At 40.8% G+C, this 18,263-nt stretch overlaps 1 protein-coding gene and 1 non-coding gene across 2 annotated transcripts; both read left to right on the top strand.

Moving 5' to 3' along the window:
• The first annotated feature begins 336 nt into the window (after window positions 1-336).
• On the top strand, window positions 337-18,039 carry HSPA9 (heat shock protein family A (Hsp70) member 9). Its single transcript, XM_043589062.1, has 17 exons — window positions 337-445; window positions 1,770-1,828; window positions 2,117-2,204; window positions 3,338-3,519; window positions 4,699-4,823; window positions 5,635-5,708; window positions 5,797-5,903; window positions 6,552-6,714; window positions 7,193-7,285; window positions 11,438-11,647; window positions 12,957-13,184; window positions 14,060-14,164; window positions 14,756-14,873; window positions 15,508-15,602; window positions 15,907-15,999; window positions 16,292-16,432; window positions 16,748-18,039. The coding sequence occupies exons 1-17, from the start codon at window positions 365-367 to the stop codon at window positions 16,823-16,825; spliced, it is 2,040 nt and encodes a 679-aa protein (XP_043444997.1). The 5' UTR covers window positions 337-364; the 3' UTR covers window positions 16,826-18,039.
• LOC122496722 lies at window positions 12,053-12,127 on the top strand. Its single transcript, XR_006300915.1, has one exon. It is a non-coding gene; the product is annotated as a small nucleolar RNA SNORD63 (small nucleolar RNA).
• Window positions 18,040-18,263: the final 224 nt, after the last annotated feature.

Below are 18,263 nucleotides of genomic sequence, written 5' to 3'. Positions count from 1 at the left end.
ACCTTGAGTCTTTCCTGTTTTCGAGGACCGGGGCTGCCTAAAGTGCTGCCTTTAAACCTCTCTTAGCCCTCTCGCCACTTACTGAGCCCAGACCTGCTGCAGGCGGAACGAAAGGTCATGCTTTTTCCAACCATCATGCTGCGATGCGTATTAGCCATGTGCTCTAACTCAGGGAGCAGGGGTCCCATACTCTCTGGTCAGGCAACCCGGGCGACGCTTCAGCGGAAGAGTGGTCCTCCGGGCGTCAGCAACTAGCCCCCACCCCACGTGGTTGGAGGTTTCCAGAAGCGCTACCACTACTGCGCCGCGCTGCTCCGGCCATCCGAGCGCATTTGCTGCTTCGTACTTCCACCATCTAGCCGCCATGATAAGTGCCAGCCGGGCCGCAGCAGCTCGTCTCGTCGGCGCCGCGGTCTCCCGGGGCCCCACAGCCGCCCGCCACAAGGTGAGGGACTGCTGGGCCTCCTCCGGGGGGGGGCTCACGGCCTTGACCTGCTACGGCAGGCCTAGCCGTTCGGGGACAGAATTGTGCAGCAGAGATCAGTATGGGGAGAAGGTAACTGGCCTTGAGTAATCTCTGTTACGGATTCAGGGCCTAACTCAGGGTTTTCTCCTTCCATGTCTCGGGCTCTGCTGAGTCACACCTCTTGCGAGAGAATAGTTTTATTTTAGGAAGTAACGGGTAGTGGTCCTGACGGCCCGTTCACTTGCTGATTGGACGGGTTTGGCCTTTGGGGCGAGGGACGCAATTTTAGTTGGGAGGGAACCGATATTTTAGCCATTACTTACATATACAAGTCGAAGGACGAGTGTTCGCCTCCTCTAAAATACAGCGTGTGCAAGGACCCCGTTATCATGAAAAGGAGGATGAAAAGCCTTCTCAGTAAATCAGAAGTTAGGTGCAGATTTTCTTGCTTAGGAACATTTGTATGTAGTTCTCTAAGAGTCTTTGGCGTACGGTTGGTTGTACTATTTGTTATTTCCACGTACCAACAATGGAGTGGTTGCTCATTATCCAAACATATGTTTGGAGAGCGGGAACTGTGTCTCTGCACTCAGCATGGGGTTAAAAAGAAGACTTGGAAGTATCCTGAGATTAGATTTGATCCTGGTTGAAGGCAACTTCTGAATTTTTTTCTCTAAACTGACTGTCCAAGATTGCCAGTCCTAGTCCCCTTAAATCGTTTGCTTGGCAAACTCTGGAAATGTTTCTGAATGATTTAAATCTGGAGCTACAATACACATCTACGTGGGGCTTTGGTACCCGTACACTGCTGCTGACAGTGATATTAAGAAATACCTGAACAGTGTTTTGTACTGGTGATTCTCAACCAGGAACAGTTTTGCCTCCTGAGGGTATAGTTGGTAATATCTGGAGATAATTTGTTACACCTTGGGGAACCTCCTGGCTTCTAGCAGGAGAGGCACAGGACGCTGCTAAAAGTCCTACAGTAAACAGAACAGTGCCCCACAACAGATTTGGTTCAGAAATCCATAGGGCTAAGGTTGAGGAACCCTGTTAAAATGTAATTCAAGACAATTTTATGTGTACTTTTTTCCTCCTGGGTCCTTTGGAAATTTCATACTTGATTAAATTTGTTTGGTGTTTAAGTGGCACAGTATCTCTTAAACGTAAGATCTTGTTTTACATTTGTTTTACATATACCGTTACCAGAATGAAACTTCGTATTCTTCAGAAGAATGATGGGAACAGGCTCTGGTTTTCATGTTGGTTGATTTTTTTTTTTTTTTTTTTTTTTTTTTTTTAGGATGGCTGGAATGGCCTTAGTCATGAGGCTTTTAGAATTGTTTCAAGGCGGGACTATGCGTAAGTCTAACTTCATTTTTCTGTAAGAGATAATAAATGTTAAACCCTACAGTGATGGTCTCTAAATTTGTGACTAACTCTTAAACTGAGAAAAAAGTGATGTTTCTGCTTTAATTTATAGATTCTGTAGTGTGCCGTGCTCGCTTCGGCAGCACATACACTAAAATTGGAACGATTCTGTAGTATGCCATTATTCCCACAATATCAAGTATTATTTATTTTTGCAACCATTCTGGAAACCACTATTATGGTAAAAATAACCATAGCATTATTTTATATGTGTTGCAGATCAGAAGCAATCAAGGGAGCAGTTGTTGGTATTGATTTGGGCACTACCAACTCTTGTGTGGCAGTTATGGAAGGTAAACAAGCAAAGGTGAGCACTATTGGAAGTTCTGGATCGTATATTAGTAGTCATTAGTCTATCTGGCTTCCTCTGCCCTATGGCTTAGATAAGGGGTATTTTAAAAGCTGCATTTAAGTTCTTAAGATTGTTTTGAGGTGAACTTTTATGCTTACTTGCAATGTGCTGTAAAGTGAATGGATTTGACTTATCAGGATTTAAATGTGTCCTAGTATAAAGACTATTAAGTTACTATTAGCACCAATTGGTATGACTTGCGTTGTTGATTATTTCTGTAATCCGAGTCCTACATTTCTGTAAGTCAGTTGAACCATGGTTAGAGGTACAGGAAGAGTCTAGAAGCAAGTGAAGCTCCACATAACACATAGACTGCATCTTAGAAGCTCTTGCTATGGTAGAGGTTGTTCCCCTGAAGGACCTCCTTAGTTCACAAAACAGTTTATTCCCACTGGGTTCTTCTCAAGATTTAGAGTTGGGATTTCTGAATGGTTTCTTGGCAGTTTCTTTTACCTATGCATGAAACTTGTAACCAGCACAAAAAAATTTAGAAGTAGATTTAATTCCCCCATATGGAAAGAAGGATGATCTGGTTTCAACATCTTAGTACGAAAGGTGTGATTTATATTATCTTTCCATTTTTTTGTTTTTAGTTGTAACTTGTTTCAAAGTGAAGGACTAAAAATACTTTAAACATCTACATCTGTCTCCAGTAGTAGGTACTTGCTATATCAGCATTCACAGAGCAGAAAAGCATGGGTATTAGTGCTGTACTTGAACGTTTGTTTTGTGATTTGGCAGCAGTTTTGTGTCTTTAAATGATTGATAAAAGGGGCGCCTGGGTGGCACAGTCGGTTAAGCGTCCGACCTCAGCCAGGTCACGATCTCGCGGTCCGTGAGTTCGAGCCCCGCGTCGGGCTCTGGGCTGATGGCTCAGAGCCTGGAGCCTGTTTCAGATTCTGTGTCTCCCTCTCTCTCTGCCCCTCCCCCGTTCATGCTCTGTCTCTCTCTGTCCCAAAAATAAAATAAAACGTTGAAAAAAAATTTTTTTTTTAAAAATCTATAAAAAAAAAATAAATGGTTGATAAAAAAAAAAAAAGGTGATGGTGACTAGAACCTCATTCTTTGTCTTACTATGGGAGTTTTAGGTGCTAGAGAATGCTGAAGGTGCCAGAACCACCCCTTCAGTTGTGGCCTTTACAGCAGATGGTGAGCGACTTGTTGGCATGCCAGCCAAGCGACAGGCTGTCACCAACCCAAACAACACATTCTATGCCACCAAGCGTCTCATTGGCCGGCGATATGATGACCCTGAAGTACAGAAAGACATGTAAGTAATAGGAAAAGCATAGTTATTTCCAGAGGCCACACATAGGAATGGTTTCAGCAAAATCCTTGGAGCATCTGACCTTAGTAATTGTACATATTGTCCCTAGAGGTATGTCCTGCCCTACTGAAAGGATACCTCCTTCAAAAACATTAGCTTCTGCCTTCACATATTAGGTCTTTTCCATGTATTGATATGACACGAAGATTTGGCTAGTCATTTTTGGACCATGTAAATTGGTGTTAAATTCATAAGGCCACATCATGTGCCAATCAGCTGTTTTCAGAGTTTTTCCGTGCTAAGACACCTATCCCTGCTTTATTCCTTTTCGTGGCCATCAACTTGTATGAACATACAATTGATCCTTGAACAACACAGGAGATAGTGGTGCCAGCCTTTTATACAGTTGAACATCTGTGTATAACTTCTGACTTCCCAGAAACTTAGCGACTAAAAGCCTACTGTTGACCAGAGCCTTACTGATGACATAAGGAGTTAATTAACACTCATTTTGTGTGTTGTGTATGTTATATATCATATTACAACAAAGTACATTAGAGAAAAATCATAAGGAAGAGGAAATATGTTTATAATACTTTATATAAATTCAAAAATATCCACATATAAGTGGACTGGTGGAGTTAGAACCTCTGTTAAGGGTCAGTTGTATACAGCATTTTGTTTGTCAGTAAATGAGCATTTGAGGGCTATTAAGAATACTACCATAGGGGTACCCAGCTGACTCAGAAGAGCATGCAACTCTTGATCTTGGGATTGTGGGTTCAAGCTCTATCTTGGGTGTGGAGATTACTGAAAAGAATAAATAAACTTAAAGAATACTGTTATAAATTCATGTACAGGTTTTTGTAAGGATGTGTTTTCATTTCTTTTTTTCTTGGTAGATTCCTAGTAATGGACTTGCTGGGTCATTGGTAACTCTTAATTTCCAAAGCAGGGGCACAAATCTTTAGTTTGGTGGAAAGAATCTTCAGGTGTAACCAGGATGTTTTTAGATGTTAATGATTGCTTTCTAAACGTTTTCATTAAATGGATTTCTTAAGTCGTCATTTTTTGGCCATGGATCTCTTGGGATGAAAGATGGACATTCATGGTATATGGTAGCCTTGTCATGGTAGGTTGCACTGGCACATTTTTATCAAATAAAATTTTTGTGTCTTTCAGTAAAAATGTGCCCTTTAAAATTGTCCGTGCCTCCAATGGAGATGCCTGGGTCGAAGCTCACGGAAAACTCTATTCTCCAAGTCAGATTGGAGCATTTGTGTTGATGAAAATGAAAGAGACTGCAGGTGAGAAGGTTTGGTTCCTGTCTGTCAAGTTTGAAGAACTGGATGGTTCCTAACTTATATACTCCAGTGTCCCTTGTGTGAGTCTGGGGTGAATATTATGCAGAAAACCTAGGATTGGCAAAACTTTGTTACTCTTCACATTTTCTCTACATAATTTGTCCTCAAAGTTTTCCTAACAGGGCTTATTTATCTTCTCCAATATAGAGGAGTGGTGTTCTGTATTGAAAGCTGAAAGACTACATATTAACCTTTTGGCTCTTTTCGTAAAACTTCGTATTTGGAGAAATTCGTGGCTATTTTAAGTCTAAGAATAGGTCGTTATAGCTGCTGAACCTTCACTATAATGTTAAAGGTGAGATCTTGGGTTTTCAACCATTGATTTAATTGGAGCATTTTACTACAGGGTTTCTCTGTGTTAGGTCACATGCAGAAAAAAACTGATGAGCGCTGTCTTTGGCTCCAGGATGACGACCCAGGTTGTTAGGCTACATTAGTAATTCTTTTTTTTTTTATTATTTTTAATTGTTTTTTAATGTTTATTTATTTTTGAGAGAGAAGGAGAGACAGAGCGTGAGCAGGGGACGGGCAGAGAGAGAGGGAGACAAAGAATCCGAAACAGGCTCCAGGCTCTGAGCTGTCAGCACAGAGCCTGACATGGGGCTCGAACTCATGAACCGCGAGATCATGACCTGAGCCGAAGTTGGATGCTCAGCCGACTGAACCACCCAGGCGCCCCTACATTAGTAATTCTTTTACCTGTTTCATAGGACAGAATGTCATGAATGTATTTCATTTTTTGATTCTTTTCTAGAAAATTACTTGGGGCATACAGCAAAAAATGCTGTGATCACAGTTCCAGCTTATTTCAATGACTCCCAGAGACAGGTGAGTTCATTTGACATTCTGAAAATATCAAGACTGTATTGATGATATTTAGGACACAGGGTGGAAAATGCTTTTTTCTTTTTTTTAGGCCACTAAAGATGCTGGCCAGATATCTGGACTAAATGTGCTTCGGGTAATTAATGAACCTACAGCTGCTGCTCTGGCTTATGGTCTAGACAAATCAGAAGATAAAATGTAAGTTTGTGCAGTAAACTCCACCTAGGTTTGTGGGACTTCACCTATGGAAGTACTGGGCTGTGATCATTTTTCCCCCCTTAGCATGCATATTGGCAAGTATTTGTTCAAAAGTATGGTTTTGGGAATGTCTGGCTGGACCATTTGGTTGGGCATGCGACTCTTGATCTTGGGGGTGTGAGTTTAAGCCCAACACTGGGCATGGAGCCTACTTTAGGGAAAAAGTGATTGAATATCGTCAATTTTGCTTTTTTTTTTTAATGTTTATGTTTTTTGAGAGCGCGCAGGAGCGGGGAAGGAACAGAGAGAGGGAGACACAAAATCTGAAGCAGGCTCCAGGCTCTGAGCTGTCAGCACAGAGTCCATCGTGGGGCTTGAACTCACAGACCCTGAGATCATGACTTGAGCCAAAGTCGGACGCTTAACCGAGCCACCCAGGCACCCCAGTTTTAAAATGTTTTTCAACTCTATATTTTATAGTTAGTTATTCGTGCCACATGTTCATATACCTGTCACTTAGGCAGTTACCCAATTTTATAATTAACTATACCACAGGGAAAATGATCAGGTTTATGTTCCTTTGGTTGTTGAAATTTCTACCCTACTGATAGGTGTTCTCCCTTAAGACCACCTCTTTTGTCTTTCTAGAATTGCTGTATATGATTTAGGTGGTGGAACTTTTGATATTTCTATCCTGGAAATTCAGAAAGGAGTGTTTGAGGTGAAGTCTACCAATGGAGACACGTTCTTAGGTGGTGAAGACTTTGACCAGGCCTTGCTACGACACATTGTGAGGGAGTTCAAGAGAGAGGTTGGTTACCAGTATAGTTCATATGTAGACATTGGGATGGTGAGAATTTCTTTATTCAGATGATTATTTGCTTTATGACTTCTTGCCCTTAATAGAACATGGAACAGCACTGAAAGAATTGCGTTTCAGTTTCATGGGTAGACTGAACCATTCTGGTTGTTGGAGCTTTAGCTTGGGAATCCATAACAGGTTGAAGAGGGTATGGTACTCTGTATAATATTGGGAGAGGAATTCTGAGCACTCCTATTTGGATCCAGAACCCAATGGCTCGAAAGAACTAAGATTAGATCAGCCCTCTGGCTCCAGACACAATTTGAAGAATAAGATTTCTTTTTCCTACAGATTTTTAAGGGCAGTGAGTGATTCATGTTTGTTTATAAAGACAGGGCTTTACTTTAAGTTATCATACCTTATCGTTGTAATCTAAATAGTATTCATCACCTCATTAACGTTAGTATTACGTGTTTTCATTTTGTAGACGGGGGTTGATTTGACCAAAGACAACATGGCACTTCAGAGGGTTCGGGAAGCTGCTGAGAAGGCTAAGTGTGAACTCTCCTCATCTGTGCAGGTGGGATGTGGATGAGTCCCAACAGTCTTAATGTTTCCAGCCTTAGTTTATTTGAATAGCATATTCTTGGTGCAATTTGTATCTAATCTTTTCTAGTTTTCTAGGTGGCAGTAAAAGCCTGTCCGTGAACAAAGGAACAGTGTATTTTTGTTTTGTTTTGGTTTTGGTTTTTCTTAGAAGTTTATTCTTAGTACACAAGCACAGGACGGGGAGAGAGAGAATCCCATGCAGGCTCCACACTCAGTGCAGAGCTCGACATGGGATCTATCTCAAAATCATGAGATGCAGGGCTTGAACCCATGAGCCATGAGATACAACCTAAGCCTAAGTGGGACACTCAACCTACTGAACTACCCATGTACCCCTAAAGATACTGATTTAAATTAAAAAAAATTTTTTTTGACATACTGATTTTTGAGAGAGAAACACAGAACACAAGCATGGGAGGAGCAGAGAGAGAAAGAGGGAGACACAGAATCTGAAGCAGGCTCCAGGCTCCAAGCTGTCAGCGCAGAGCCTGATGTAGGGCTTGAATTCACGTACTGTGAGATAATTACCTGAGCCGAAGTCGGATGCTTAACCACCTGAGCCACCCAGGCACCCCAAGATTCTGATTTTAAAATCTAGACTTAGTAGTGTGCAAAATGGGAATCACTAGCCTAGAAATAATAGGTTTCTCTCATAATTGCTAATGTCTTCACTTAAGACATGTCTTTGTGTGAGCCTCTAATTGTCTCATTTAATTATTTGGATCAGCAATCCAGAAAGTGAGCTATGAAACTTGGCTGAAGGCTGGGGTATATACACTTGGGCACATTTCTTTCTGTTAGCATTAGAGTTGCTCAGCATCTGTTTAAGGGTTAGGCTGTGTTGCTCCAGTTCTGAGAAGGTGAAGCTTCACTTTGCCTTAGGCGTTAATAATAGAACTATATGAAGCATGGTAGTTTTTGGTCAGACTTACAAGTTGAAAGGCAAATTTGTTTCTGGTTTCTCAAGTGGCAGCAGGAAAGCCGAGCATGTCACTCCTTGAGTTGATGATTTGATCACCCGTACTGAGTGATCCAATGTGGAAAAACTTGGTTTTTGTTTTTTGGGTTTTTTTCTTTTGAACCTGGATTTTTTTTTTTTTTAACGTTAAAAAAAATTTTTTTTCTTTCAATTTGTTTTGAGAGAGTGCAAGCAGGGGAGGGGCAGAGAGAGAATCCCAAGCAGGCTTCTTTCAGAGCAGAGCCCGATAAAAGGCTCATACTCAACCACAAGATCATGACCTGAGCCAAAATCAACACTTGGACACAACTGACTGAGCCACTCAAGTGCCCCTTAAAAACATGTTTTTTAAAGTAGCTATGACGAGTTACACAAGAGTTATCCATGGTGTTAATGGTGTTACTTTATCCCTGCCGTCATACAGAGTGGCAGAACTTTGCAACATACAATGGTTAGGATTAGAATTGAACTATGGGATGCCAGAAGATAGCTTAAAATTCGTCCCAGGAGTTGACAATTTGTGGAGGGTGAAGTTGGTTTTTACTGTGACTGTATCTTACTGGTAGAGTTTGGATTGTTTTCCAGCATTTTGATATTACAACAAAGTTTGTCCAGCATTCTTGTATATTAATATTTGTGCATGTGTAATTGTAAATCTCCAGAATAAATTCCTAGAAGCATTACCTCTGTGGGTTTACAGTGTGGTGTGGAGAGATAGGTATTAATTAGGACATGAGATTAACAACAGTCAAACCAGAAGTAATGTGATAGGTTAAGAGTGGCTCCCTAGGCAGACTGCTGGGATTCAAGTCCTATTTCATCACTTACTATCTGTGGCCTTAGGTAAATTATTTAACATTTCTGTTTTCTTACCTACAAAATGAGAATAATAGTGCCAGTTTCTCTCTTTGATTTGTGAGGATTACTAAATTGAAACGTGTTTAGGACATGTTATAAATAGTGTTCTATAGTAAGTTACTAATGTGGTAAAAAAACAAAAGTTTGGTTTCTAATTGTAAGAGAAAGCTGACAGGTGTTTGACCTCACAAGGAGTGCTCGGTGAGATGAGTTGGATCAGGAAAAGATACTAGGACAAGTAAGTATGAGGCTCTGAGAAAAGGCTAGTGTGTTCGAAGAGCAGATAGGCAGGGTAAGTGCAGAACGTGAGGGTAGAGGCTTGATAGATTTGGGATCTGGGTCTATTCTGAGAAGAGGGAATATAAACCAGTGAAAACTTTTTTTTTTTTTTTTAAGTAGTGCCTATACCCAACATGGGGCTCAAACCCACAACCCCAAGATCAAGAGTCGTATGATCCGCCTACTGAGCCACCCAGGCACCCTAGTGAAAACCTAAATTAAGGGCAGTAACATGGCCAGATACGGGTTTGTGAAAAGTGCTCTGGCAGAGGTGGAGTGGAAATTTGTTTGGGGTCAGGAGGGGTCCTGTAGCAGAGGTAGCCTGAGTGGAAGTGGGAGAACATTGGGAGGCTGTAGCACATGGTCAGGTGGTGGTGAGAGGAAGGACTTGGACTGGAGTGAAATAGAGGTAGTGTTGAATTTGAGAAGCGACAAAGCTTAGTGACAAACTGGGTTTTGAGGATTGAGAGTCCTGGAATTGTTCAGATTGTCATTAACATACAGCATATAGAATTGCATTGATACAATGTCCGTGTGTGGGCTTTTACAATTAAATAAAAATTTAAAATTGCATTCCTCAGTTGTATTGCCTGTATTTCAAATGCTGAGCCATACGTGGCTAGTGGCTGCCGAATTGAAAAGCACAAATACAGAACATTTCCATTGCCACAGAAAGTTCTGTTGGATTTCATTGGTTTAAAGTTTGCTTGGTTGTTTTTTTTTTTTGTTTTGAGAAAGCACAAGTGAGTGAGGGGCAGAGAGAGAGAGAATCCCGAAGCGGGGCTCTAGCTCACCTGATGTGGGGCTGGAACTCATGAACGCTGAGACCATGACCTGAGCTGAAGTCGGATGCTTAACCAACTGAGCCATCCAGGCACCCCCTGGATTGCATTACTTTAGATAATTTAATTGTTTTTGATTTAGTTTATTAATAATGTTGCAAAGAAAGAAGGAAATCGTCGGTGGTGTTCTTTACACTTGATCTTAGCCAAAAGGCTGAGAGGTGATGGATGGTGTTCTTTAAAGCAATACTCAGCACTGTTCCTACAAAAGATGTGTTAACTCGTTCACTATTTATTAAGCATTTAAATGCCAAAAGTAGTTTACCTGATGAGAGATGGTAATGGGTTTGCTCCCTTTCAGTCTGTTTCCTGCCAGCCTTGCTTCAGCCTTGCTTTGATGTGAAATTGGAGGGGAGGTACAATTTTGTTCCTGAGGGTCCACGTTGAGACGTGTTTCAGCAAGTTTAATGAGGAGTTTGGTTAGTCTAAATAGTCTGAATGTAGGCCCTATTAGGATACCTTTATTATGGTATGGCTATAGCAGCGTTTGCTGCTTTCCATGAATGTGATGGCAGTAAAGTCAGTACTGGTGTAGGTATCTTTAGTATTTCTGTAGCTTCCTTACCATCTTCCTGAAACTTAGAAAGCCTTGGCTTGAGGCAAGTTATTTGGTTCAGAGCATGCTTTTGACTTACTTTTTGTGTGTGTACATTTTTAAGTTTATTTTGAGAGCGAGAGAAAGCGTGAGCAGGGGAGGGTCAGAGAGAATCTCAAGCAGGCTCCACCACACTGTCAGTGCAGAGGCCAGCATGGGGCTCGAACCCACAAACTGTGAGATTATGACCTTAGCCAAAGTTAAGGGTCATAGATACTTAACCGACTCAGCCATTAAGGTGTCCCACTATTTCATTCTTCATTGTTGATAACAGATTCTAAAATTTTTGCCTCTGGGAAGATCATAGGTTGAATCTTTTTAATTTTGAAAAGGAGGGGTGGTGTAAATGAGCAAGGGGCAGTGAGAGAATCCCAGGCACAGAGCCAGGCGCAGGGCTCGACCTCCTGAGCACTGAGATCATGACCTGAGCAGGAGTTGAATCTTAAAGAGTCATTGTGTTTGTGGCTGTTCCTTCAAAGTGGGTCTACTCTCTCTATAGCTTTCAAAGTCTTCCTCGTGAGGGTATGGTCTTATTTTAATTGAAGTAATAAAGAAACGTCACCAGTATTGCTTTCCCTGCTACCTTTGCAGACCGACATCAATTTGCCATATCTTACGATGGATGCTTCTGGACCCAAGCATTTGAATATGAAGCTGACCCGGGCTCAATTTGAAGGGATTGTTACGGATCTAATCAAGAGGACAATTGCCCCATGTCAAAAAGCCATGCAAGATGCAGAAGTCAGCAAGAGTGACATAGGAGAAGTGATTCTTGTTGGTGGCATGACTAGGATGCCCAAGGTATGGACCCATGGAATCCTTGGCATGGAAAGCAGAGGGGGCAAGCACATAATGTTTTCTCTGGATAGATGATTTGTGTAGGAACATGAGTACATGGCCTTTCTGCCACAGTGACCTGAAGGGATCATTGAACGCAATTTATGCCCTCACTAGAGGTCTTTTGTGGCCTCTTTTTAAAAGGGTTTCAGAAAAAGGATCAGGAAGGGCAAAATGTCTTTGGGTGGTAGCATGGAAGATCCTGAACTTCATTCTTGGCATATTTTTATAAACCAAGTATTTCTCAAAGTTGGAGATCAGAGATAGCTTAAAACCTTGGTACTATCTAGTCTCTACATGCAGTTTTGGATACATGTGTTTACAGCATAATATTTTGGGTTTCTAACTGCATCACCTCAACAGAGATTTGTGCAATGATGCATATTATTTATCAACACATCATTCTGATAAGATAGGTGTGTGGAAAACTAATGACTGAGCACAACCTGTTGAAGGTGTCATTTTTGCTGTATAGCTTGAATAGAATAGTAATTTCCTTTGGAGTTCATGGGCTTAGGAAAATCTGCACAGAGTAAACATGGAGAAAAAAATGGAGGCTTTGGACCAGGAAAATATCTTTATGTTAAGAAATTACCCCAGATGCTGTTTAAGTAGCACTTTTTTCTAACATTAGTAAAATAAGCTGGAGAGAAGAACATGCCTCACATTAGCAACAATGTTGAATTATTGAATTAGCACTGCTCTTTTAAGGTGGTTTTTAGTTGATCTGTAGAAGGGGAATTGAACTATATCTAAGTCTTGATGTCTTGCAGCCTGTATTTCTAATTTAATATGTCATATAGGAAACCCAGTAATAAAAGTTACGCAGCTTCTTCTCAAATTTAAAAGGACTAAATGGGGCGTGTGGGTGGCTCAGTCCGTTTTGCGTCTGACTCTTGATTACAGCTCAGGTTATGATCCCAGTGTCGTGGGATTGAGCCCCGCCTCATACTCCACACTGAGCATGGAGCCTGCTTGAGATTCTGTCTCTGCTCCTCTACCCTGGTCGAGCTGTCTAAAAATAAATTAAAAAATTTTAAAAAGGGCTATGATTGATGCTCAAGTAAAGGATATGAGTGTTGCCCGTATTTGACACACGGAGGTCATTAAGAACAACTCAAATATTAAATAGTAACATGAGTGAACATTCTTGGATCTGAAGCAGCTTATCCTGAGATTTGTTGTGGTCTTGGGACACATGTGCTCTTTTACCCTTCCCAAGGGTAGCTGCCCTTGGTAGTGGGTGACGGGTTCTTTTTTCTTGGTGGCTTAGGTTCAGCAGACTGTACAAGATCTCTTTGGCCGAGCCCCAAGCAAAGCAGTCAATCCTGATGAGGCTGTGGCCATTGGAGCTGCCATTCAGGGAGGTGTGTTAGCTGGTGATGTCACAGATGTGCTGCTCCTGGATGTCACTCCCCTGTCTCTGGGTATTGAGACTCTGGGAGGTGTTTTTACCAAACTTATCAACAGAAACACCACTATTCCAACCAAGAAAAGCCAGGTAAGAGTCACCTACCCCTCCGTTGTCACAGAGAATATAGGTTCTGTGAGGGACATGATTATACCCACTTTTTTTAGTTTTTCCTAGGACATTTTGCTTTTTGTTTTTGAGTCCATACTAGGTGAACGTGGGTGCTAAGAATCTTGCTTTTTGTTCTTTTTTTGTTGGTTCCTGAATATGTTCTCCTTACCTGTCAGCTAGCAGTAATTTTAGGGAAGGTATCAGTGGTGTCCTTCACCGTATTAAAATAACTTTCCAAAAGGAGCTTCATCGTTTGGGACTAATTTCCTTGTTTTCTTCTGTTCTCAAAGGCAATAAAAAGAATGGCCTGGCCAAGATTAGGGGAGGGTGCTTGTCTTATGGGTGAATGATGGAGATGCTGAGATACCAAGCCAGGGCTATCTGGACAATGGCTTGCTTAGTCTTAGATTCAGAATTGTTTACTGACTTTCCCAATTTGTTTTTCTGAAAAGCTGTTATAGCTAACGGCTGTTGCTATTTGTTCAGTGATGTATTGCCAATACATCATTCTGAAGAAAACTATGTGGTGACTTCCTGTGACTGATCATAAAATACATGTCATGTCTCTGACCTGTTTCCTCAAATGAGCATGTTTCAACATCTCGTTTTCTTTAGCTCCTTTTGAGGACGCCTTTGCTAATGCTGCATCTTTGTTTAGTGCATTTGCTTAGCTGAAACAATAGCTACTGTATACCCTTTGGCTGTACTAATCCTATTCCCCTGCAAAAACAAAAGCCTTTGTTCTGAACATGGGATTCTTAAGTGTTGAGATGGGAATTTCTTTCTTTGGCTTGCACTTTTCTAAGGGGAGTAGCTTAAACAGACTGCTAACCCAGAGTTTTTTTCTCTCTCAGGTGTTTTCTACAGCTGCTGATGGTCAGACTCAAGTGGAGATTAAAGTGTGTCAGGGTGAGAGAGAGATGGCTGGAGACAACAAACTTCTTGGACAGTTTACTTTGGTAGGTATCAGGAATCCTGAGTACTTTGCTTTTTCTATAAACTTGGACTAAATTATAATTCTTAATAACATTACCAAAACTAAAACACAGGGACCTCGTCTGTGTTACCTTAGTTCGGTGTACAGATGAATTTTGCAACTGGATACCCACGGCTCAGTTTTTCCTGAAAGTTTTGCTTGTTCCTGATGCCTTAGGAAGTTGATAAATATAAGAGCTACAGAAATAGAATGTTAGGAAAAATTTCCCAATTATTAATTTAAGGCATTTGATATTGGCTCCTAGTGAGCATTGTTTATTGGTTCTTAGTGAACAATGATGGACAGTTTTCCTCTCATTCAGCGTGTCCCTTAGGTATACACGGTCATTATGGTTACTTGCTGTAGCCAACTTCACTGGCTTAAGCCCTGGTTCTTTCAGGTAGTAATGAAACTACTATTCTTATTTATAAATGTGTGTTTTTATACATTTTAAGTATTGTTTGTTGCTCCCAGGAACAAGTTACTTTACCCAGAGACTGTATATATAGGTTTGGAAATAGGACACTGGACCTCTTGTGAGAGGAACTTAATGCTGCATATTTCTCTATTTTAGATTGGAATTCCCCCAGCCCCTCGTGGAGTCCCTCAGATTGAAGTTACATTTGACATTGATGCCAATGGGATTGTACATGTTTCAGCCAAAGATAAGGGCACAGGACGTGAGCAGCAGAGTAAGTGTTCTTATTTATCAGACTCTAAGAGACAAGGGACCTTGAAGTTCCTCTGAGAACTAGACCTTCTAGATTGTGCGTGTGTTTTCCCCCAGCCTCGGGGGAATTGGGGGAGGCAATGAGTCCTTTTTGCCCCTTTTCTCCTTGGTCATCAGATTCACATTAACAGATGTATTTATTACCACAAATGGGCAAGCACTGGGCTTCTGGATTGCTGAAGTTTTGGTAGGCAGGCAGAACAAATGGTCTTTGTGGATTTCAGATCCTTGGTTTCCTTCTGTTTGTTACAGGACAACGGTATTTCTCTTATTCGTAATACATATACATAATACTTCATCATCATACATCAAGATTGGCTACTCTGAACAGGAATATTTTTTTTAAGTTTTGGTGGGGTTTTGTTGTTTTTTTTTTTTAAGTTTATTTGAGAGAGAGAGTGCAAGCTCCAATGTGCAGAGCCTGACATGGGGCTCGAGGTCATGAATTGTTCCATTATGACCTGATCGGAAATCAAGAGTCGGATGCTTAACCAGCTGAACCATTAGGTGCCCCAGGAGTGTTCTTTTTCTTAATACAGAGAAAGAGGCAGATAATTTTATCTGGGAAGTAACAAGATGCTTTTATTTCATTCTAGTTGTGATCCAGTCTTCTGGTGGGTTAAGCAAAGATGATATTGAAAATATGGTTAAAAATGCAGAAAAGTATGCTGAGGAAGACCGACGAAAGAAGGTAACTATTTTCTGCCTCTGCAACTGGGAGGTGAAAGTGGGAGTTTGGACATGTATTGTTGATTTTCTAGTCTGTCTTTGAATCTGTCCTTGCTCTCTTTTTGTTCCTAACTTTTGTGTGGAATGCTTTTCTTACTCTCATTTCCACATCAAAATTTTTGTGTTATACAATAAGATAAAATCACTTACAGACATCCTAGACTACTTCAGACCACAGTAATTTGTCTTTATTCTGTAATTACGTATCAGCATGTTCTAACTGGTTGGTTGGGAAGTCTTCATACTAAATTTATAATTTCTCCTAGGAACGAGTTGAAGCAGTTAATATGGCTGAAGGAATCATTCATGACACAGAAACAAAAATGGAAGAATTCAAGGACCAGTTGCCTGCTGATGAAGTGAGTCCTCTCTTAAAATAGTTCAAGAAGTTAGGCATTATCACCAGTGTCAATGAAGTTTGTTTTTCTGTGTGAATCTTGATAGGAATCTAGTGGTATTTTTGTTTCTCAGGCTTTTTATTCACATTTTTCACACAGACTTCAGTTGGGGCCGTTTGATAAATAAGGAAATTGAGATACATTTTTAAAGAGTTCTGTCAAGGATAGAAATTTGTTTTTTAATGTTTCTGAGTATTACTCTACATAAAATGGGATAAGAAACCCAGAGAAAGAGTCTGGTTTTGTTTTTAAGTGCAACAAGCTAAAAGAAGAGATTTCCAAAATGAGGGAACTTCTGGCTCGAAAAGACAGTGAAACGGGAGAAAACATAAGGCAGGCAGCATCTTCCCTTCAGCAAGCATCACTGAAGCTCTTCGAAATGGCATACAAAAAGGTACAAGGACATTTTGTTGAGTGAATTTGTGCCTGACTTCATCTTAATAGAACTGCTGTTAATTACTGTCACTGGTGGCACTCTACGTGGCCGTTTATAGAACTGGGAGTATTGGAGTTGGAAATACTCTGGCTTTCTTGACTCTGCTTTGGGAGGGGGCGGTGATGGCAGTCAAAGGGAGGGACTCACAGAAACCATCAATAGAGTACAAGAAGGGAGGGAGAGTAGAATAGGCAGGATATGCCCCCTTTTTTAGTTTATCAAAGAGCAAACTGTCCACTTTAAATGAGTTGCTCTCCAATATTTTCTTAACAGATGGCATCTGAGCGAGAAGGCTCTGGAAGTTCTGGCACTGGGGAACAAAAGGAAGATCAAAAGGAGGAGAAACAATAATACCAATAAACTTTGGAGTCAAATTATGACGCTTGGGAGTGAAGAAACTTCCTGAGCAGAAATGGGCAAATTTCAGTCTTTTACTGTGTTTTTGCAGTATTCTATATATAATTTCCTTAATATGTAAATTCAGCAACCATTAGCTAATGATCATTTAATGAGAATTCCAACCATACAAAGTTCACAGTACTCTGTCCCTAGTTAATTTTCAACTGCATGTAAAGGGAGGGGAAGATGATTTACTGATCATTATAAAAACACTGTTGTTTTGTGCTTTAGTAGCCATATTTTCAAGAGGTGAAACCATCTCAATAAAGAAGGTACTTACCCATAAAACCTGGAATGCCCTCTCAGACCATATGGGGATGAGATCCTTCCAGTCAGTTGAAACTGCTAAACCAGCCTATGTGTGTGTATGAGGGATTCTTCAACTGAGGCCTTGCAAGGCAAGCCAGCTGTGCCATGTTGGGAGGTAGGGCAGGAGAAGGTAGATCAGTGGGAAAATAGATGTTAGGTGCAGCTTTAAAAAAGGTAGTAATAGGGCTCCCTAACTTTCCTAAGGCATACTTTTCTAGCTACCTTCTGGCCTGTGTCTGCCACCTGTATCCTTGATTGCTTTTTTGATCCAGTATGGATTTTTAAAAATAAATGAAAAGCATCTTGATCTCTTATTTATGAGAAGTGAGGTTCTGAGATTTAGCTTCAGGAAAAGGACATGAATCGTATTTCCCAATTCCCTGACCTAAAGCCATTCAACAATCTTTTTGTCTAGCATCGAGACTAGGGCTACTATTTTCAGGTTGCAAGAAGCATGTCCAATAGTAAGCCCTAGGATTTCAGTGGTTTGATAACATCAGGAACTGATTAGTGTTCAGATTCATTTCCTAACCAGTGGTCTTCCAGCAGACTCCCCCCTCCTTTCATGTATTACTGCCCTCTACCATGCCCAAAGGAATGTCAGTCAAGAACATGGGCTTAGACCTCATCAGGTGTAATACCTCCTTTTATTTTGTGATTATCTAGAAGTGAAATTCGTGTATACTTAAGTCAATATGATGTTCTAATGTAGATTGTTTATACAACCACTACATTCCTGGAAAATTAAGTGTTCCTAACACCCATGTAAACACTTCTGGGGATTCATTTGAAAAATAAATTCTAGGCTCAAGTTTTCAGCTACATGAATACTTGGGAACCTTATGGGATTATATTAATTCTTTGTGAAGGATTGTTTTATGGCATATTGGAAGATACTTAGCACCTTTGTCAGCCCTTGCCCACTGAATGCTTCTGGAGTCTCCTAATCATTGTGATACTAAGCCCCTCAAGGACTTCTAAAGCACCACTTAAGAACTAGTGGCTTTTTATTAAAGATTTATACTTGGCATCAGGTTAAAGCAGTGCTTGAAAAGACACTGCCTCAGCTACCCCTTGTATA

The sequence above is a fragment of the Prionailurus bengalensis genome, chromosome A1, assembly GCF_016509475.1.
Source record: "Prionailurus bengalensis isolate Pbe53 chromosome A1, Fcat_Pben_1.1_paternal_pri, whole genome shotgun sequence".
Lineage (NCBI taxonomy): Eukaryota > Metazoa > Chordata > Mammalia > Carnivora > Felidae > Prionailurus > Prionailurus bengalensis.
The sequence above is the reverse complement of the archived record's forward strand: the minus strand, read 5'-3'. Positions and strand labels throughout refer to the sequence as shown.